Source organism: Aotus nancymaae, unplaced genomic scaffold (assembly GCF_030222135.1).
Source record: "Aotus nancymaae isolate 86718 unplaced genomic scaffold, 86718_ANA_hifiasm-v0.15.2.pri h1tg000040l, whole genome shotgun sequence".
In the NCBI taxonomy this organism is placed as follows: domain Eukaryota; kingdom Metazoa; phylum Chordata; class Mammalia; order Primates; family Aotidae; genus Aotus; species Aotus nancymaae.
Window position 1 is genome coordinate 112,768,524 of NW_026988454.1, and position 19,564 is coordinate 112,788,087.

The window sequence follows — 19,564 nt, forward strand, 5'->3', positions numbered from 1 at the left end:
CACTTTGAGAAGTTGGGCTTCCACCCTCCCACAGAGACTGAAAGTTAGAGACGTCTGGTTTTGGTTGTTTGGGTTTTTGGTTTTTTGTTTTTTTGGTAATTACATTTCAAAGGGATGGCTCCTAGGTCGTTAAGAAAGACTTACCAGGATCTTTCTTAGATTTATATTTCAAAGAAGCAGAGAAATAATTTACAATTGAAAGTCTTCTAAAGTAAATGCTCTAAGAAAAGGGAAGTCAGGGACCTATAGTCAAGAAGCTTATATAACATTTAGCAAAACTGAGGAACTGGTAAGATCATCTTGGTCACTATAAAGCTTTCCTATTGCCCTGCCTGCCTTCGCTTCCAGACAAGCACAAATGATGTTGGCTGACTCCCTTACTATACCAAGCTCTGCAAACACAGCCTCTATTTGTTCTACTTTTGGGAAGGCTGCAGTCTCCTCAAAGTTCTCTTGTTCTGTTTTAACATTAGAAATCTAAGTTTGAATTTGTTTAATTACTTGCTTTGAAGATAACCAGGTCTTAATGTTTTGTTTGTTGACTATTGGCTGCATAATGCCTGAAAACAGATCATAACTCCTTAGTCTCTCCAAAGTAATCTGGACTTTGCTATCTTCAACTAGAAAAGTAAATTCACAGATTTGCCCTCCCTAATTACAGAGTAAAGTACTGACTGCAGTTATAGAGATGTCATGGTGTTCAGGAGTCACATCCCGTTGTTTACTTATCTGAATCAGTTGATTCAAATTTTGGCTCCACCTTTTCCCCACCCCTTACAATTCATCACAAGGGGCTGACAAGTCCTGACTCAGCCTGCAGAGGTGTTGCAATTGTGCAATGTGTTAATGACTTCCTGACTTTTCACCCTTACAAGAGTGTTTGAGAATGTATTATTTCATATTCCTAGATAATGAAATAGTCACATTTCTAAAATAGTTTGAAATCCAATAATGAGTCAATGGCTCATTGGGACAAACTTTAAAATAATAAGGCTCTTTAAAAAGACACTATAAAGCTTCATAGAGATCTCTTTGCCAATTTACCAATTCATATCTACTACTATGTTTCACCCTCCTGTTATCTTTAAATATTTTCAAATTTCTACAAATTATTATCTTCATGACATTGTTAACAATTAATAGGGAATACAGAATAAATAAACTTTTCAGTTTTGGTAAGTGACAAAATAGAACACAGAACTAAATATGAGACTATGTCAATGTTTCTCAAACTTTAATGTGAATCATCCAATGATCTTGACAATGCAGATTCCGATTCAGCATATTTGGAATGGGGCTTGAGAGTCTACGTATATAAAGACAATACTCAGAAAATATACAGAGGTTACATTAATACTACTTTATACAGTTTATGCTTAGAAAAATGTATGCATATATGTAGGTATATACACATGAAAATATAATAAAATAAAGTCATATTTGGCTGGGCATGATAGCTGAGGCCTATAAGCCCAGCGTGATAGGAGGCCAAGGCAGGAGGATTGCTTGAATCCAGAATTTTAAGACTGGCCTGGGCAACATAGCAAAGCACTGTCTCTATAAAATAAAAACAAAACAAAACAAAACAAAAAACTCATACTTGAAACATGCCAAATATTAAAAGAGATTTGGGGTCATCTGTACATTTTTGTTTCTTTAATAATAATTTTCTTTTCTTCGCAATATTTCCCCAATTTTATGCAGTGTGTATAACTTTTTCTTTTAATAAAAAGTTTTTTTTTCTTTTTCAAAGCAAAGAGCCACATCAAGTTTTATCACCACGCACTGGTAACGTCCAAGAAAAATAAGCAGCAAGTCAAATGTAATTATTCCCAAAAGGAGATGATGGCTGTAAACAAAGAGTTTTAAGAGAGGGTGACACTTGCCTGATCCTGGTGGCTATGCAATTCTGACATTTGTCTTATGGTCACTGGAGTGGCTTCTGGAAGTCTTTGATGTGGTTCATCCACCAAACACAATTTTAGATAATCTTATTTTTCAATGGAATAGAGGTAAGATCAAACAGCCAAGGCCCAGCCATTCTCAGAGATTTCTTAGTATTGAGGATGCCCAATTCACTTTGGATGCATTCCCAGGTCACTTGTAAATGGGATAAGATTTCTCTGGCTCTTCCCATGACAGGGTTCTGCTTGGATCAGGAGCACCTGTGAAACAAATTCAACAGTATTTTGACTTACTCTTTTTTGTTTCCAGTGAGAAGGAAATCTATAAACATGTTGCAGGCAATTAATAGGGAAGTTGAGTAAGTGCTTTAAAAATAAATTTTCATTGCTTGAAACACTGTGAGGAAAGGAAAAAAAATCACTTAAAATGAACTCAAACATATTTGGTTTAAAGGAGTTAAGCTAACTTGACTAAGTGCATTTTTGGCTGAAAGACAAAATGAAAACAAATTGTGTCTATTCTGCTTCTCTAGACAACAGGGTATCAGATTTAAAATCCCAGAGGGAAAACAAACTAGCCTGACAAATCAAAGAAAGTATTCAAAGCTATCTGCCCAGACTAAGTGGTATGTAAAATCTTTTCATACCACTTAGTTCTGGGCAGAAGGGAGCTTTGCTCAAAGAACTAAGGTACATATGCTTTGTTAAGCATAGTATACCTTAGTTCTTTGAGCTTTAGCATGAGTCCCTATACAAGGTGTGAACGTCATTTCTAAGGAATTTAAGAAATATATTTGCTGATCCATTAAAGGTTGGGAAGCTAGAAATAAGTCCTTTCTTTCAGTACAGAAGAGTCTTACTAAAAACCACTGGTTTGGTTTTCAATAGACTTCTTGTGTTATACAATTTCCACTCTTTGTTACTAAATAAAAGACTAAAGCCTAGTTATGATGAAAAGTGAACTAAATAATAACCATGCTAATAATAAAAATGTAACTAACTTCAAGCATTTATTGTATGACAGGCAGGGTTCAAAGTATTTTCATTTAACTTAATCCTCTCTATGAAGAGATACGAAAAAACTCTATGAAGTTGGTATGATTTATTGTCCCCACTTAATAAATCAGGACACAGAGGCACACAGAGATAAGGCACCTTTGCCCAAGGACACACAGTTAATAAAGAGGTAGAGCCAGTTTTGAACCCAAGCAGCTGAGTTCCAGAGCTTGCCTCCAGAGAAGGCAACTGAGTGATGCTACTTACCATTTTTGGTTATTGTGAAAGAGACTTTTTTTGTTCTCTATATTCAATGATCAGTCACCTGGGGCATGTGATGATTCAACCGAATTAATAAACTCAGGTCTGAAACTTATATGTCATGCAGGTTAATCTCACAGTGGAGTCAGGCAAGTTGTTAGGAAAAGAGATTCATTTTAAGGGATGAATCTTTTCTACCTGTCAAGCAGTTTTGAACACAAATGAGCTCAGATGCTGAATTCCTCTCCCAAGTGAGGGTCTCACAGGCCTAAGAACTGCTAATGATGATTCTCCAGGCAAGAGGCCTTGCAGGATTCAGGAACATCAAGATGATTTTAGTACTTTTCATAAACATGAGTTAGAAAACCTGGGATATCCTCAGTCATCTTTCGACCCCTAATTAAGAGTCAAGTAAGTCCTTTAATGGCCAACCCAAACCTTCAGGAGGGAGATAATCATATTCTTCATTCACTTAGTAGGCATAAGCAATTACTAGCTGTGTGACTTACATGTGCTATAAGACCTCTAGGCCTAGGTTGGCTCATGAGTAAAACAGGGGTGTCTTATCTATCTAGCCTGCCAGGAGACAAGGGGTGGATCAGATGATCTTCTGAGAACATTTCAAGCTCTAAACTAAAAATGAGGCCGGGCGCAGTGGCTCACGCCTGTAATCCTAGCACTTTGGGAGGCCGAGGCAGGTGGATCACGAGGTCAAGAGATCGAGACCATCCTGGTCAACATGGTGAAACCCCGTCTCTACTAAAAATACAAAAAAATTAGCTGGGTACAGTGGCGCGTGCCTGTAATCCCAGCTACTCAGGACGCTGAGGCAGGAGAATTGCCTGAACCCAGGAGGCGGAGGTTGCGGTGAGCCGAGATCGCGCCATTGCACTCCAGCCTGGGTAACAAGAGCGAAACTCTGTCTCAAAAAAAAAAAAAAAAAATGAAGGCCAAAGAGAAGACTGGGGAAGAAGGCACTTTTCAACCATTTCCTCATCAAAAGCCAGAGTCCTCCTTGCTTTGTTAATTCTTGCAGCAAACTCCTTCAGTAGTGGTAAAGTCAAGCAGTTCACCTGGAGAGGGCTGCTTTGCTCCTCACAGAGCTGCAACCAAGCCAAATACTAAAGAGTTAATTCAGATGGTATTTAATAATAATGAGGAATAAACAAAATAAGAAAAATTAGTTGTTTCAGTAGTACCAGAAGAGATTTTTTAACTACACCAGGAGAGTGGTATTATCAATCCATTCTTAACTATAAGTCTTATTAATGAAGGACTTTGGAAAAGAAGACATGCACTCATGGCAAACTACATATTGCTATCCACCTTTAGATCAGAACACTTACATGCATTATGTTTAATATTAAAATTAAAGATTTCTTAAAAATGCATGTTTACAGGACTAAATTAGCTATTGTTTGTGGTAAAGTCTTTTTAAATGGAATTTCATGCTATTTAAATTTTAGTCTTCTGTTCCCTACTCTTTCTTTCCCTAGCTCCTCCCTTTTTCTTTCTAACACTGAAATGTGAGGGAGAAAAATGAAAAGTGCACATCAGAAGAGAGTCACTTGCTGCTTTGGTTTTACTTTTTATTTTCCCATTTCTCTTTACTTTCTATTTTTGGCTTTTAAAACAAGCCTCTCTCCTCCACCCACTCCCACTCTCTTTGCAGAGAGCAGACTTCAAACTTCACTTCTGCTTCTAGGTTCTAAAGAGAAACAAGAAGGTGGGAGCGGGGTGGAGGGGGTGTAACAGAAAAGAGATCAATCGAGTTACTGCAAAATGCAAATTAACAGGTTTGCTCATTTCAAAACTCCCACATTCTGCCAATTTGAAGATATCTTTTCTCCCCCTCTTCTGAATGACTTAGCTCCCCAGACTCCCACGGAATTCAAGCCACAAAGAAGGTATTATACTGCTTACAGTTCTTATCTGCCTCTCTGAAGCGCTGCGCCAGCCTCTGGAAAGGTTCCTTCTGCAGGTTAATTGCAGCTTGGAGTTCCCAGAATAGCATTTTCTTTTAAGGATGATCGCTCATCCACCATCCCGGAACATTTCTCGGGCTCCTCTTTAGAGTTTAATCTCCTTGAGCCAGCTCCCTGGAGACGGTGAAACCCTCCTCGCCGCGGCGTGGACGCGGGGTGCCTTTCTTCGTGCCTGGAGAGCCCGGGGTTCAGCAGGGGCCCCGGCGCCCCCCAGGCTGTCTCTCTCTATCGCTGCGAAAAGTGAGCGCGGTCACAGAGTGCTCCTCAGTCCTCGTGGTCATGCGACCCTTGGCCCACGAGGTCTGCAACACTTCCTGCGTTACCTGATAATCCTCCACCCGCACCAGCACGTATTTGGGTGGGTCTGCTGGGTCCCGCGGCGGGGCTACACGCCTGCCAGAAATTCGCTTTTCTCGTTGAAAGACCTGAGAAGAGCAGTTGGGCTCCTGGCCCTGGTCCTCGCCACCCGCAAGAGGAAGGTCCTCTCCCCCGGCCATCGCTTCCCGTGCAAGGTCCCCTTGAGTCCCTAACCACCTCTCTGGGTGCAGGAGAAAGAGCACTTTCTCTCTGACCCAGGACTCACGGTCCATTTCCTCTCCGGCCCGAGGTCCGAGGGCCCGACCTGCCGACCTGTCCTCGTGGCCGCCGTCCAGGCTTCGGCTCGCCCCCGCCGTCCCGGGATTCGGGGCGCCCGGAGCCAGCGGAGCCCCGCGCTCCACCTCGCGCGGGAAAGGCCTGCGGGAGGAGTCCGTGGGATTCGCAGCTCCCTGAGGCCCCCGGGTCCCCATCCTGGCAAAAGAGTCATTCATTCGTTCGTTCTTTAACCGGTTCAGGCAGCGAGCGCCTGCTGGGCTCCGGAAAGCGCGGGACCAGCAAGCCCTGGGTGTGGCCCCTGCGGCCGCCCCGGACTCCCCACCCGCGAGAGCAGGAGATTGGATCAGCCCCAGGCCAATCGCGCGGGGAGCCCGCCTCCCCGCGCTCCGCCTCGCCCACCTCGCGGCCGTCTAGCCATTCAAAGAGGAAGCTGACACAAGCCCCAGTCACCGCTTCTTCCTCGTACCCCTGTCCGGAGCCCTGCTCCCTTTGTCGTTCGCTGATTCAGTCCCCTCTTCTCACCTCTGCCCTAGTTTCCCACCCTCCTTTCGTTTTTCTCCGGAGCTGAGGCGCAAAGGACACCCTCGCACTGTGCCCCCCTTGTATGCCCCGAAGTATGTTTGCTTTCCAAGGACACTCCTTAAGGTGAAGGAAGAAGGAAATTTGTTTGCATTTTAATTATCTTATCTAATTCTAAAAAGGGTTTTGTGTCCACTCCGAATCCACTCCCACCATGCTGCCAAAGTGATGGAATGTAGGGTCAGACTGAAAAGCTGAAGCCTTGGAGAAATTGATTTTGGTTTCTTGTCCTTATTCCTTTGGAATGCCAGGATCTGGAAGACATCTGGAGATCTGTCTCTCCCTCCCTCTTCCCCTCCCCCTCCTCATTCTTCTCCTTCTCCTTCTCTTCCTTTTCTCCCTCTCCCTCTCAGTCCCTTAAGTAGTCGGGACTACTGTCTCGTACCCCCATGCCCGGCTTTTCTTTATGTTTTTATTTTCTAGAGATGGTAGAGGTGGGGCTCTCCTATATTGCCCAGTCTGGTCTCGAACTCCTGGGCTTATGAGATCCCCAGGATCCCCACCCCACCCCCACACCCGCCTGGGCCTCCCAAAATTCTGGCATTACAGGCTTGAGCCACCGCCCTGGCCAGTCTTCATTTCGTTTGAAATGAACCCTTTGTCTCAGGAAGGTGTAGTCTTTGATTTAAAACAAGCTATAAAACAGAAGCAAAACAAACATCCAAATGAATTTTTTTCAGGACTTAAAATTGTTTGTGTTTGTGTCGTTTATAAAATCCCCTCTGCTCCCACCCGTCCTCTTTAACCACAGGGGTCATGTATCTCTGGAGAGGCTTTCAGAATTTCATAGGCAGGCCCGCTGGACACACTACTCTTTGCCTAAGGGTAAGGGAGGTGCGGGGAGGGAGGCTAGGTCATAGAGAAAGAGCTCAGTTTGTGGTTTCCAGTTCATCCTTAGTAACAGCTGCTTGTTTTATTTAAAAAAAAAAAAAAAAAAAAAAACTACTGTTGGCCGAGTATAGTGGTTTATGCCTGTAGTCCTAGCGCTTTGGGAGTCTGAGGTGGGTGGATCACTAGAGGCCCGGAGTTCGAGACTATCCTGGTCAACATGGTGAAACTCCATCTCTACAAACAGAACAAAAATTAGTTGGGTATAGTGGTGCATACCTGTAATCCCAGCTACTTGGGAGGCTGAGGCACCGAAATCACTTGAACCTGAGAGAGGGAGGTTGCAGTGAGCCAAGATCACACCACTGCACTCCAGTCTGGGCATTACAGCAAGAATCTGTCAAAAAGGAAAAGAAAAGAAAAAAAGAAAGACAGAAACAAAGAGAAAGGAGGGAAGGAAGGAAGGAAGGAAAAATCTAAATCCTGTCTGATTTAGAAAAATGAGTGCAATGGTGAAAAATTCTGCCCATATATAAAAAACAAAGTAGAATGGTGAAATATTTGGAAAGAAAGGACTTTTGATGTTTGCCAAATCATATAAAGAAATAAAGTGATAGAGGAGGGGTGCAAAAATCTGGATCAGATCTGGCTATTTAGAAGCCTAACCTTAGTGGGCACAGTGGCGCCTACTGGTAATCCCATCTGCTTGGGAGGTTGAGGTGGGAGGATCCCTTGAGCCTAGGAGCTGGAATCTGGCCTGCACCATATGAGACTCCTGTCTCTTAAAACAAAAAAATAAAAACAAAAACAAAAAAATATACATGCCTGACCTTGGGCTGGGTACTGCTCAGTCACAATTAACTAATATTTTTGAGTGTTTTAGCCAAGAACTGTTCTAAGCACTCTATATATTTAAACACATTTATTCTTCACAACAAACTGTGGAAGTAGTACTATTTCTTTAGTCTCCTTGAAGTCTTTGAAGCACAAAGAGGTTAAGTGTGTGCCCAAGGTCAAACACCAATAAACAGTGGAGCCAAGATTCTAATTTATTTAAATCCTTGCTCCAAAACGACCTCTAAATTACCTTCATATTTTAAGCCTATGACTTCATCTTCTTTTCTGTTCATTTACATAACCACTAATTACTAACTATATGCTACTCTTCTAGGTGATAGGCATCTGGAGGAACAAGCCAAATTCTTTATCCTCTTAGGGTTTTTTTTCTGTTTGAGACGGAGTCTTGCTCTTGTCACCCAGGCTGGAGTGCAATGGCACAATCTCGGCTCACTGCAACCTCGGCCTCCCGGGTTCAAGAGATTCTCCTGCCTCAGTCTCCCAAGTAGCTGGAATTATAGACACCCAAACCACACCTGGCTAATTTTTGTATTTTTAGTATAGATAGGGTTTCACCATTTTGGCCAGGCTGGTCTTGAACTCCTGACCTCATGATCTGCCTGTCTCAGCCTCCTAAAGTGCTAGGATTACAGTCATGAGTCACCATGCCCGGCCTTTTTTTTTTTTTCCTTCTTTCTTTTTTTTTTTTAAGCCAGAGTTTTACTCTTGTCACCCAGGCTGGAGTGAAATGGCACGATCTCGGCTCACAGCAACCTTTACCTCTCAGGTTCAAGCAATTCTCCTGCCTTAGCCTCCTGAGTAGCTGGGATTACAGGGGACTGCCGCTATGCCCAGCTAATTTTTGTAATTTTTGTAGAGACAGGGTTTCACCGTGTTGGCCAGGCTCATCTCGATCTCCTGACCTCAAATGAGCAGCCCGCCTTGGCCTCCCAAAGTACTGAGATTACAAGTATGAGCCACCACACCTGGCCTAAAGTTTTTATTCTTATACATGCAGTAACATATATCAATCCTCTGTCCCGAACTAGGAGATTATACATTAACTTTAATTTACATGAAGATCACCTGCAGTTCAATGTCCTATTCTACTTACAAAGATTCTGTTCTTATAGGTTTGGGATAGGGATTAGCATATAGATTTTTAGCAAGGCCCTCAGTAATTCTAAACCTAGTGGTCTATGAACATTATGAAAAACATTTCCAAAAATATGTATAGATAGACTCTAACACTTTTTTGCTTACTTAGAGTGGCAACAATAATACTATATTTTCTTTCTGTGAAGAATATTGTGAGAATTCTAATAAAGTGTCTGCACTCCAGCCTGGGTGACAGAGCGAGACTCTGTCTCAAAAAAAAAAAAAAAATGGATAATAGAGCTTCTTTGCATAAAGAAACTTATTAATTGGTTGTTAAATATGCATCCATCTTATATAACTACATTATTCTTGCCAAGTAAATGCAAAAATTTCTGTAACAGGTTGGGGGAACAAAACTGATACTAAGGGAAACATAATGTAAACCACAACATTTGTTGCTTTCAAGTGTCTTTTTTGCCATTGGGGATTGTATGAGGTATTAGAATGGGGTATGAGAAAAGAGGAAAAGTTATTTGCTGAAGAATGAAGCGGACTAATTCATCATATTGCACTTGAATTTCTAGATATCAAGAAGTTATGTATTAATGCATGAAAGAACATGAAGGGGAAATGCTAAATCAATCTCCAAAAAGGTAAAATCTAAAAACAATATTAACCAGAGAAACAGGTAGCTTTGCCTCTAGGAGAGTGGTGTCTGCTGTGCTTTAATATCTCAAATTTCAAAGTGCCTAAAAGACTGATAGAGGATGCTAAAGTGAACTCATTTACTTCCTCTCTGAAGTGCCCATAATAACTGCAAATCTGCAGGCTGGTGAGGGGTAATAAAGCAGTTTATATTCCTGGGGTCTATAAAGTTATTGGGGTCATCAACACATGCTCTGCAGGTAGGGTCAAAAGAAGAAGACTTTAATTGATAGCCCAGTCTCCCAAAGAACAGTCCCACTCATTTTGCCTATTAGAACTAGAAGTTATTTTTACATACTTATGACACTCTCAGTTACTTGAGCAATTCTGCCTTTCAAAGACTTTCCCTCCACTTGCAGAACTCTGCCTTTAATTTACACCTGTAGCAATATTTCATAGCTTCTTTTCCCTATCAGGTATAACATTCTTGAATGGAAAACTGGCCTATTCAACAGTTTTTCACTTCAGGCAGCCAGGCCATGGTGATCCCAACTGAACATTATCAAAACTCGGAATAGAAGCATCTTTTATATAAAGCCAGTCTGTGACCATGTTTGGAACAAGACAGACAAGACCACTAAAAACCACAAAGAAGATTAAACCTCCCCTCCTTAACAGCTAACAGAAATGACTATCAATCCTTTACTAATGATACTTCTGGTCTACATCTACTTTAATCCTCGTCTTTCCTAGATAAAAATTACCAGGGTACCCTACCACTGAGTTCATCCCACTTCTTGACAACATCTAATGCAGCACTGGCTCCTGCTTCCTTAAATCTTATTTAGGACTATGATCTCTAGTCCAAATCCTATACAAAGCCCCTCCCAACTCCACTTAGTTAATTATCCCATAATTACTCAAGGGTGCATTCTTACCTGCTGAAGTAAGAAAAATAAATGTAATTTATTTTTCTTTAGTACAGGAGTGTTCTTGCTGGTCTTTGTTTACTAAAATTTAAAACTTGTCGATGTAGAAAGCATATAATGTTGTACTCCCAAATGAAGTAGGCACATACAGTGGGGGTAAAAAATGAGGGGGACAAATTGGAGTCATAATGGATTTGTAGTTGCTTGGTTACAATCAGCTTGAAGTGGCTCTAGCATTAAGAAATGCAGCAATGCATCAACTGAATAAATATATCAATCGAATAAAACAATAAATTAAAAGGATATTACTTTTAAATGGGAAATGCAGAGTGTAGAAAGTAGAGGGACAAAGAAGAACTCTTCTATTTGAGCAAATTAGCTACAGTTTGTGCTTCTGTGTCTGGTTGTAGAGTTAATGTGATATTCTATTCCTTAAGAATCTATATAATATTGGCAGATTAGCTGTCTATTAGTGCTTTAGGCAACATAACTCACAAATCAGACAAGAGTCAGCAAAGTTTCTTACTCTTATTGAGTCAGTTGATAAATAATATATTCAGATAATATTTTTCATCTTTAGAGATAAATGAGCCTGCCATGTTATGACAAGTTATGCTCACTCACATATTAATTTCATCAAGAAATAGGTTAGTGGTGGCTCTCAACTATGGTTGTACGTGAAGTTCAGGCTTCACCTGATACTATTGGATCAGACTGAAAGAGGGGTTGCAGGCAAGACCATTTTTTTGTACCACTCCATCTGAAATGATCAGTGTGTAACTAAGATTAAGGATCATTGCATAGGCCAGGTGTGATGGCTCATGCCTGTAATCCTGGCACTTTGGGAGACAGAGGTGGGCAGATCACTTGAGGCCAGGAGTTGGAGACCAACCTGGCCAACATGGCAAAACCCTGTGCCTACTAAAAAATACAAAAATTCAGCTAGGTGTGGTGATGCACACCTGGAGTTCAGCTACTCAGGAGGCCGAGGCATGAGAATTGCTTGAAACCGGGAGGCGGAGGTTGCAGTGAGCCAAGATCATACCTCTGCACTCCAGCCTGGACGCCAGAGTGAGACTCTGTCTCAAAAAAAAAAAAAAAAGGATAATAAAGTTTCTTTGCATAAAGAAGCTTATTAATTGGTTGCTAAATATGCACCCATCCTATATAACTATGTTATTCCTGCCAAGTAAATGCAAAATTTTCTGTAACTAGAGTTTATAATCAAGTTGGGGGAACAAAACTAATAGATTATAAAACAGCCAAATTTTCCAACTTGTAAAATAAGACTGAATTACTTCTGTAGTTTTCACATGTGGCTGTGCACTGAAATCACCTAGGGGAGTATTTCTAAACAAAAATGTTATTTGGTTCCCTCTGAGATGTTTGGACTTAATTGGCCTGGAGTGGACCTTAAGATACTGGTGTTTTAAAAATCTGCTAGATAGTTCTAATATGCCACCAAGTTTGAGAACCACCAAATTAGATTAACTTTAAAGCTGTTAAATAAGGAAAAAATTAGAATAACATGTATACTCCGGACCACAATTTACTAAAGGGAATTTAAAGTAATGAAATTTAGTAAAGAAAAGAAAGTGGTGAGAGCTAGAGTGGTTGAGACAGACTTCATGGAAACAGGGAAATTCTGTCTGTACTGGTTTGGATACTTTGGTTGGAAGCTACAGAAACCAACGGCTATGTACTGAATTGTATACTCCCAAAGTTCCTGGTTGAAACTCTGCCCCTCAATGTGAATGTATCAGGAGCTAGTGATACATTCATTAATGCGATAACAAGGTTAAATGAGTTAATAAGAGTAGTGCCTTTAATCCCATTAGGACTGTGACCTTAGAAGAAGGGGAAGAGAGATTGTTATCTCTCTCTCTTCTTTCTCTCTGTCTCTCTCTCTCTTCTTTCTCTCTGTCTCTCTGTCTCTCTCTCTCTCTCTCTGCCATGTGAGGGCACAGCAAGAAGGCACCTATTTGCAAGCCCAGAAGAGGATCCCCAACCATGCTGACCCTTTGCTCTCAGACATCCAGCCTCCAAAACTGAGAAACCAAATTTCTGCTGTTTAAGCCATGCAATCTGTGGCATTTTATTATTGAGCAGCCTGAGCTAATATATCAACTCTAATTCAGTTAAGGAAAATAGACTTTATCATGAGGATATTAGTAGCTCACAGATTTGTTGGGAAAGCAGATGTACCAGACTTTAAAGTAAGTAAAAAGGAAAACTGTTGCAGATGATATTACAGAAGAAGTCTTATAGCAGATTCCATCACTAGGCTAAATACACCTTTTTTTTTTTGAGACGGAGTTTCGCTCTTGTTACCCAGGCTGCAGTGCAATGGCGCAATCTCGGCTCACCGTAACCTCCGCCTCCTGGGTTCAGGCAATTCTCCTGCCTCAGCCTCCTGAGTAGCTGGGATTACAGGCACGTGCCACCATGCCCAGTTAATTTTTTGTATTTTTAGTAGAGACGGGGTTTCACCATGTTGACCAGGATGGTCTCGATCTCTTGACCTCGTGATCCACCCGCCTCAGCCTCCCAAAGTGCTGGGATTACAGGCGTGAGCCACCGCGCCCGGCCCTCTAAATAAACTTTTATTTTGAGACAGTGTATTGCTCTGTTGTCCAGGCTGGAGAACAGTGGCATGATCATGGCTCACTGCAGCTTCGACTCCCCAGTTCAAGCAATCCCCCTGCCTAAGCCTCCCTAGTAGCTGTGTCTAAAGTGCACACCACTATGCCCAGCTAATTTTTGTATTTTTTTGTAGATAGGGATTTGCCATGTTGCCCAGGCTGGTCTCAAACTCCTAGGCCCAAGTGATCTACCTGCCTCAGCCTCCCAAAGTGCTGCAATTACAGGCATAAACCACCATGCCCAGTGAATAAACTTAAAGTCTCTCACTTGTCCTTGAGGTATTTAGGAAACTAAATCCCACTCGGAGGTATCCCCTTGGCTGAGTTTATACCACCTGCTTACCCTTTGATAATACAGGACAATAAAAGAAAAAATATAGTCAAAAAAACTTTGGGGACCACCTTGGCTTCTATAACGGAAAGCATTCAGCTGAACAACAAAACTGTACAATATATTAGAAGTAGAATTTGGATATGGAAGTAACAAATAGGCGCTTCTGAACAAAGCAACATTGTAGGCTATGATGCAATGAGGCATAAGAATAGAGCAATTTTATTCTTGATATTTCTTTTATCATGTATCTAAAATACTTTCTATGTTTTTAACTATTTCCATGGCTTCAACTACAACTTGTACACTGATAATTCTCCAATTTGTATTTCTATTCTAGACCATGCCGCTTACTTCTAGACCAAACTTGTAGTAGATTATATTATTGTCTCAAATTATTTACGTCCTCTTCCTGAAGGAGGATCATACTTATGAGCTTGTTTTTTATGTGATTTGCAATGCTTCCTCTATGGAAATCCAATTGCCCATTCCACTGATGTTGACATTGATCATGTGACTTGCTGCAGCTTATAGGATGTAAGCAGATGTGACATTTGGATGCATATGAGCAGAAGTTTAAAGAGTCATTGCAAGGCTTGGCTCTGGGTATACCCATATCACGACTGCTACCTTGGCTAAGATAGCAGCCTTGATATGCTTCTGCTCAGATGCATTCCCAGAATGAAGACAACACATGGAACAGAGATGAGCAGAATCTAGTGAAGCTGCAGCAAGCTGATACGTATTTTGAGCATGAAGTAAACTTTTGTTATTGAAAACCAATAAAATTTTGGGATTGTTTCTTGTCACAGTATAACATAGTGAAAAATGTTTCATTCAGTTTTCTACTGGACTCTCTTCCAAGGGTTCTGTAGTCACTCGAAACCCAAAATATCTAAAATTGAATTCATCATCACTTCTCTTAAATTTGTCTTCTCTTTCTGCATTCTTTATTTGCAAAAATTACATAACTGGAAATTATATGACCCTTTCCTTTAGAGGTTAGTTATTTCTATCCCCTATGTCTAATATTAAGCCAAGTGTTGTAGATTCCACTTTTAAAATATTTTTTCTTTTTCTTTTTCCTTTTTTTTTTTAATGGAGTCTCACTCTGTCACCTAGGCTGAGTTCAGAGACATAATCTCAGCTCATTGCAACTGCAACCTCCACCTTCCAAATTCAAGCGATTCTTCTGCCCCAGTTTCTTGTGTAGCTAGGGTTACAGGCATGCACTGCCACGCCCAGCTGATTTTTGTATTTTTAGTAGAGACGGGGTTTCACCATGTTGGCCAAGCTAGTCTCTAATTCCTGACAGGAGATCCACCTGCCTCCACCTGTCGAAGTGTTGGGATTACGGATGTGAGCCACTGCGCCTGGCCTCAAAATATATTTTTTCTTTTCTATCCCTTTTTCTCCAACCCCTGAAGCTACAAAAATAAAGTCAAACTTTTAGACATAGCATAAAAAAGCTTCATAATCCTACCCCAAACAATCGTTATATAGGTTGAAGGGGAATAAAAATGAATAAAAATAAGAAACAGCCTAAATGAACACAAAGCACAGGTTTGAGGATAGAGTGAGATTACTCTGTATAAATAAAATTCAACCTGATTATGGACAGACATTGAAAACAACAAGCATTTAAAGTGAGATCTTAATCATATTTCTTCTTATAACTAAGATTTTCATGACCTGGATAACACAGACTGTGCAAAGAAAAACAACCTGGCTGTTTTCCTGGACTGAGTCAGGAGACTTGGATGGGTCATGTTACCTTGGCAAGTCTCCCTATGTCCTCATCTCTGAGGTGTAGAGAATACCAGCCTTGCTTTCTTCCCAGTGTTATTATGGAGTTCAGATGAAACAATTCTCCTGATAACTCTTTGTAAACTATAAAACCTATAAAAAATATTTTAAATTTAATTTTTTAAATTTATTGTTCTTTAGAATTGTGGACCCAAAGCATAGTTTTTGATAGGTTCTCAGGGAAACATGTAGAAGTCAAGGACTTAAGCTAGATAATGAGAATCAGACTGGTAATTTTTGGCTAGAAGACCAAATGTTGGTAGTTATAAATCTGGGAGGAAAAACGAAAAGAGAGTGGCAGTTCTGTAAATATCCCCAGAGGTCTGAGATTAAATGAAAAGTGAAGTAATAGTTTTAAAAAGGTATCTTCAGCTTAAATTTGGAGTGACAAATATCTTTCTTTTTTCTTGGGAAAAGACAAAAGTGGCTTTAGTTTACCTAGCATGTGGCCCTGAGACTAACTTTCTCTCTATATCTCTTTTTTCTCTCTCAAAAGCAGTTTCATTCCATAGAGAGGTGGCAACTCCTAAATGATGTTGGCAAGACATTTTGAAATTGCAGGTTAAAAGACAAAGAATACGAGGTTAGCTAGATAACTGCAAAGGATGACTCATGTAACACTCTGATTAGTTGCCTCTTTAATGGGATTTTAAAAGTGTAATTCAGCGTCAGCTGCCTGCATTATACAAAGTTTTAAAGTATTATTAATCATCATTTTCTCCTGCTGGAGATTAGGATTTAAGACCAGGCCCTCTGATTGAGTTTGAATAAGCAAATTACTAAACGGGAAATTGCACCAACAGTAATCGAGTCAGCATTTAATGATGCTAATAAAGAACCAATGTTCTTTAGCCCATGTCCAACTTGAGCACAAACAAAAGTTTACCTCTCCAACAGCAGCACATAGTGTTAGTCCAGAGAGAATCTAATCTTTGACTCAATATCAGTTAATATTAAATATTTGAAATGAAACAATCACTCACTGTAGTTCTTAAAAAAAAGGTCACAATCTTAATATCCAAACTGGAGTAGATAATAATTTAAAAATTTTTTAAAGATAGAGGTAATTTTTTCTCCATCTAATTATGTAATCAATGTACAAGATCAAATTAGGTTATAATAACTAGAAGAAACTTCAATAATATATCCATGGAGACTTCATTTTCCAAATATTTAGCTCCATGTAAAGACATACACATGTGCTATATCAACAAAGCAAAGAGTGGGTGGGTGGAAAATACTGTCTGTTGTTCAGCAAGTTTGCAAACAAGTTGATCTGGAATGTCCATGAAGTCAAAAAAACTGTTAGTAATAATCCTTCATTATATTATATATACTTCATAATTCACCCCTCAAGGGCAAGGCTTGGGTAAAATGGCAAGGCAGGCTGAGGTGTGGTCATTCAGTTGGTCATTAGTCAACTCTGCTCCTTATGTCTTCTCCTCCTTCTTTTTCAACCTCTTTGTTAAGGACAATTTTATACTATTTTCTTTTCTTTCCCCTTTTATTTGATTTTTTTTTTTTTAAGACAGGGTCTCACTCTGTTGCCCAGGCTGCAGTGCAGTGGCACTGTCATGGCTCACAACAGCCTTAGCCTCCCAGGCTCAAGTGATCCTGCCACAGCCTCCTGTGTAGCTGGCACTACAGGTGTGAGCCATGGAACCCAGGTAATTTTTTGTAGAGATGAAGTGTTCCTATATTGTCCAGGCTGGTCTCAAACTCCGGGCCTCAAGCAGTCCTCCTACCACAGCTTCCCAAAGTTTTCGGATTTCAGGCATGAGCCACTGAACACAGCTATTTTCTTATTTTCAGTACTATAATTTTATTAAGAAAACTATGGAATTTAGCCCTCTCTCAGTTAAATACTGATAACAATCTTTTCCTCTGGCAGTGATTTATATCTTTTTTACTCTTTCTCTTCAATGTCTTACTCTTCACTCCTCATTCCCTTTTTTTTTTTTTTTTTGTCTTAATCCATTTTTCCATTGTGTGCTGCTACAGCAAAACAGACTAGGTAATCTACAATTAATAGCAATCTATTGGCTTATGGTTTGGAGGCTGTAAAGTCTAAGACTGAGGGATCAGCATCTGGCAAGGGCACACAGGAAAAAGTAAAAGGGCAAGAAAGAGGAGGGTGCAGGGGACCAAACTTAACCTTTAATAATAAACCCACTCCCTAAATAAGAACATTCATCCATTTATGAAGGCAGAGCCCTCATGACCTGATCAGCTCTTCTTAGGCTACACCTCTCAACACTGTGGCATTGGGAATTATGTTTCCAACACACACTTCCTGGGGGACGTATTGAAACCATAGCACAATCCCATCCTTACTTCCTAATGTGGTATGGTGCAGAATTCAAGAGCGCATGGTGGAGCCACACTCCCTAGATGTAATTCCTAGCTCTGCTATATGCTAACTGTGTAATCTTGGGCAGGATGCTTACCTTCTCTTTGCCTCAGTTTCATCACATGAAAAGTAAGTGAAGAAGAGTACAAACCTCATAGAGTGAGATAATATATTTAAAGCCCCTAGAATAGTGTCTGCCACTTAGTAAATGCCTTCTTTTTTTTTCTAGAATGAAAGTGGGGATTTTTGTTTCTTTTGTTCACTGCCGTTTAACCATTGCTGCTCTAGCTCCAATACTAGAACAGTGCCTGATACCATTGTTTTTTTTTGTTTGTTTCTCTTATTATTATTGTTTGTAGAGATGGGGTCTCATTATTTGCTCAGGCTGGTCTCAAACTCCTGGCCTCAAGTGATTCTCCCACCTTAGCCTCCCCAAATTGCTGGGATAATAAGTATGAGCCACAGCACCCAGCCTGACACAATTGTTGAGTTAATTAATTTGGCACTTTCCTCTTTATTTCTATCATATTTATCTTACTATTTCTTTTCTCTTTGGAGCTCTACTTCCTCTTTCCTCTGCGATACATCTTTGTTCCACTTCTGCATTTTTTCCTTCTTAGGTTTCTGTCATCTACTGCTAACACCTTTTCTTTTATGCCTGGGTTTAAGGTTTTTGAATAAAATCAAACTTTGAAATGTCAATATTTATTAATAATTAGTAGTCATAGGGTTACTGATGAAGAGACAGAGAAAGAAGAAATCCTTAGTCAAGGAAAAGTAAAAATAAAAGACCATTTTTAGTATAATATTTTATATTAAATTTGTGGTGACTTCTATTTCAGTCTTTTGTACACATTAATCTGCTACTTTTTATCAATAGCTTCAGTTTGGCTCAAACATAACAATAGTTAAAATAATGTTATAAAAAATAGCTCTATAACCTTCATCTGGATTCGTTATTAATATTTTATCATTAAAATATCTCATTTTATCTCTCTCCCACTCCCTCTTCTCTGACACATACATGTATACATCCCTTCACTAAGAACACTTTGGAATTATTACAGATGCCATTAAATACTCAAGCATGAATTTAAAAAATGAATTCCTATGTAACCACTACTATATTATACCTAAGAAAGTTAACATCAATCCAATATTATCATTTAGTATAGAGTCCATATTTGATCTTTTCCAGTGGTCCCAAAAAAGTATATTTTAGATTTTATTCTCCTGTAGGTTTATAAATTATAGCTGGTTAAGCATCCTTAGTTCCTTACAATCTAGGATGAAGGAAGCATTCATTTTTTTTTAATGACACTGACTTTTTAAAAATGAGTTCAGGCCAATTGTCTAATAGAATCCACTTTTTGCGTTTTTCTGATCAGATTCCAGTTAAACACTTTAGACAAGAACTCTACACAGGCAACATATGGCACTTCCCATTGTATCATATCAGAAGACACACGGTGTTAGGTTGTTCCACCATTACTAATGCTAATTTGATCACTTGTTTAACACGGTAATTACTGGGTATCCCATTATAAAGGTACATTTTACCCTTTGCAATTAATAAGTGACCTGTGAGATTAGAGTTTACTATGTTATTATCCTGTTTCCCAACACCCACTCAAGCATTGACTTAACCATCCATTGATAATCCTTTCCTGAATCAATTATTAAACTGAGTTCTTTGAAATGGGAATTTTCTAATTTTGTTGTTTCTTTTTCATTCCTTAGCAGATATTCTTCTACAAAGAAGAGCTGTTGGGCCAGGTG

The 19,564-nt window shown here is 39.9% G+C and overlaps 1 protein-coding gene across 1 annotated transcript; it reads right to left on the reverse strand.

Moving 5' to 3' along the window:
- Positions 1 to 1,217: 1,217 nt before the first annotated feature.
- On the reverse strand, positions 1,218 to 6,078 carry CUNH6orf141 (chromosome unknown C6orf141 homolog). Its single transcript, XM_012441643.3, has 2 exons — positions 5,085 to 6,078; positions 1,218 to 2,165 (listed from the first exon to the last, which is right to left on the reverse strand). The coding sequence occupies exon 1, from the start codon at positions 5,953 to 5,955 to the stop codon at positions 5,335 to 5,337; it is 621 nt and encodes a 206-aa protein (XP_012297066.2). The 5' UTR covers positions 5,956 to 6,078; the 3' UTR covers positions 1,218 to 2,165; positions 5,085 to 5,334.
- Positions 6,079 to 19,564: the final 13,486 nt, after the last annotated feature.

Excerpts from the sequence above, each read along its gene's own strand:
- CUNH6orf141 (XM_012441643.3), bottom strand. The coding sequence starts at position 5,955 with ATGAATGACTCTTTTGCCAGGATGGGGACCCGGGGGCCTCAGGGAGCT.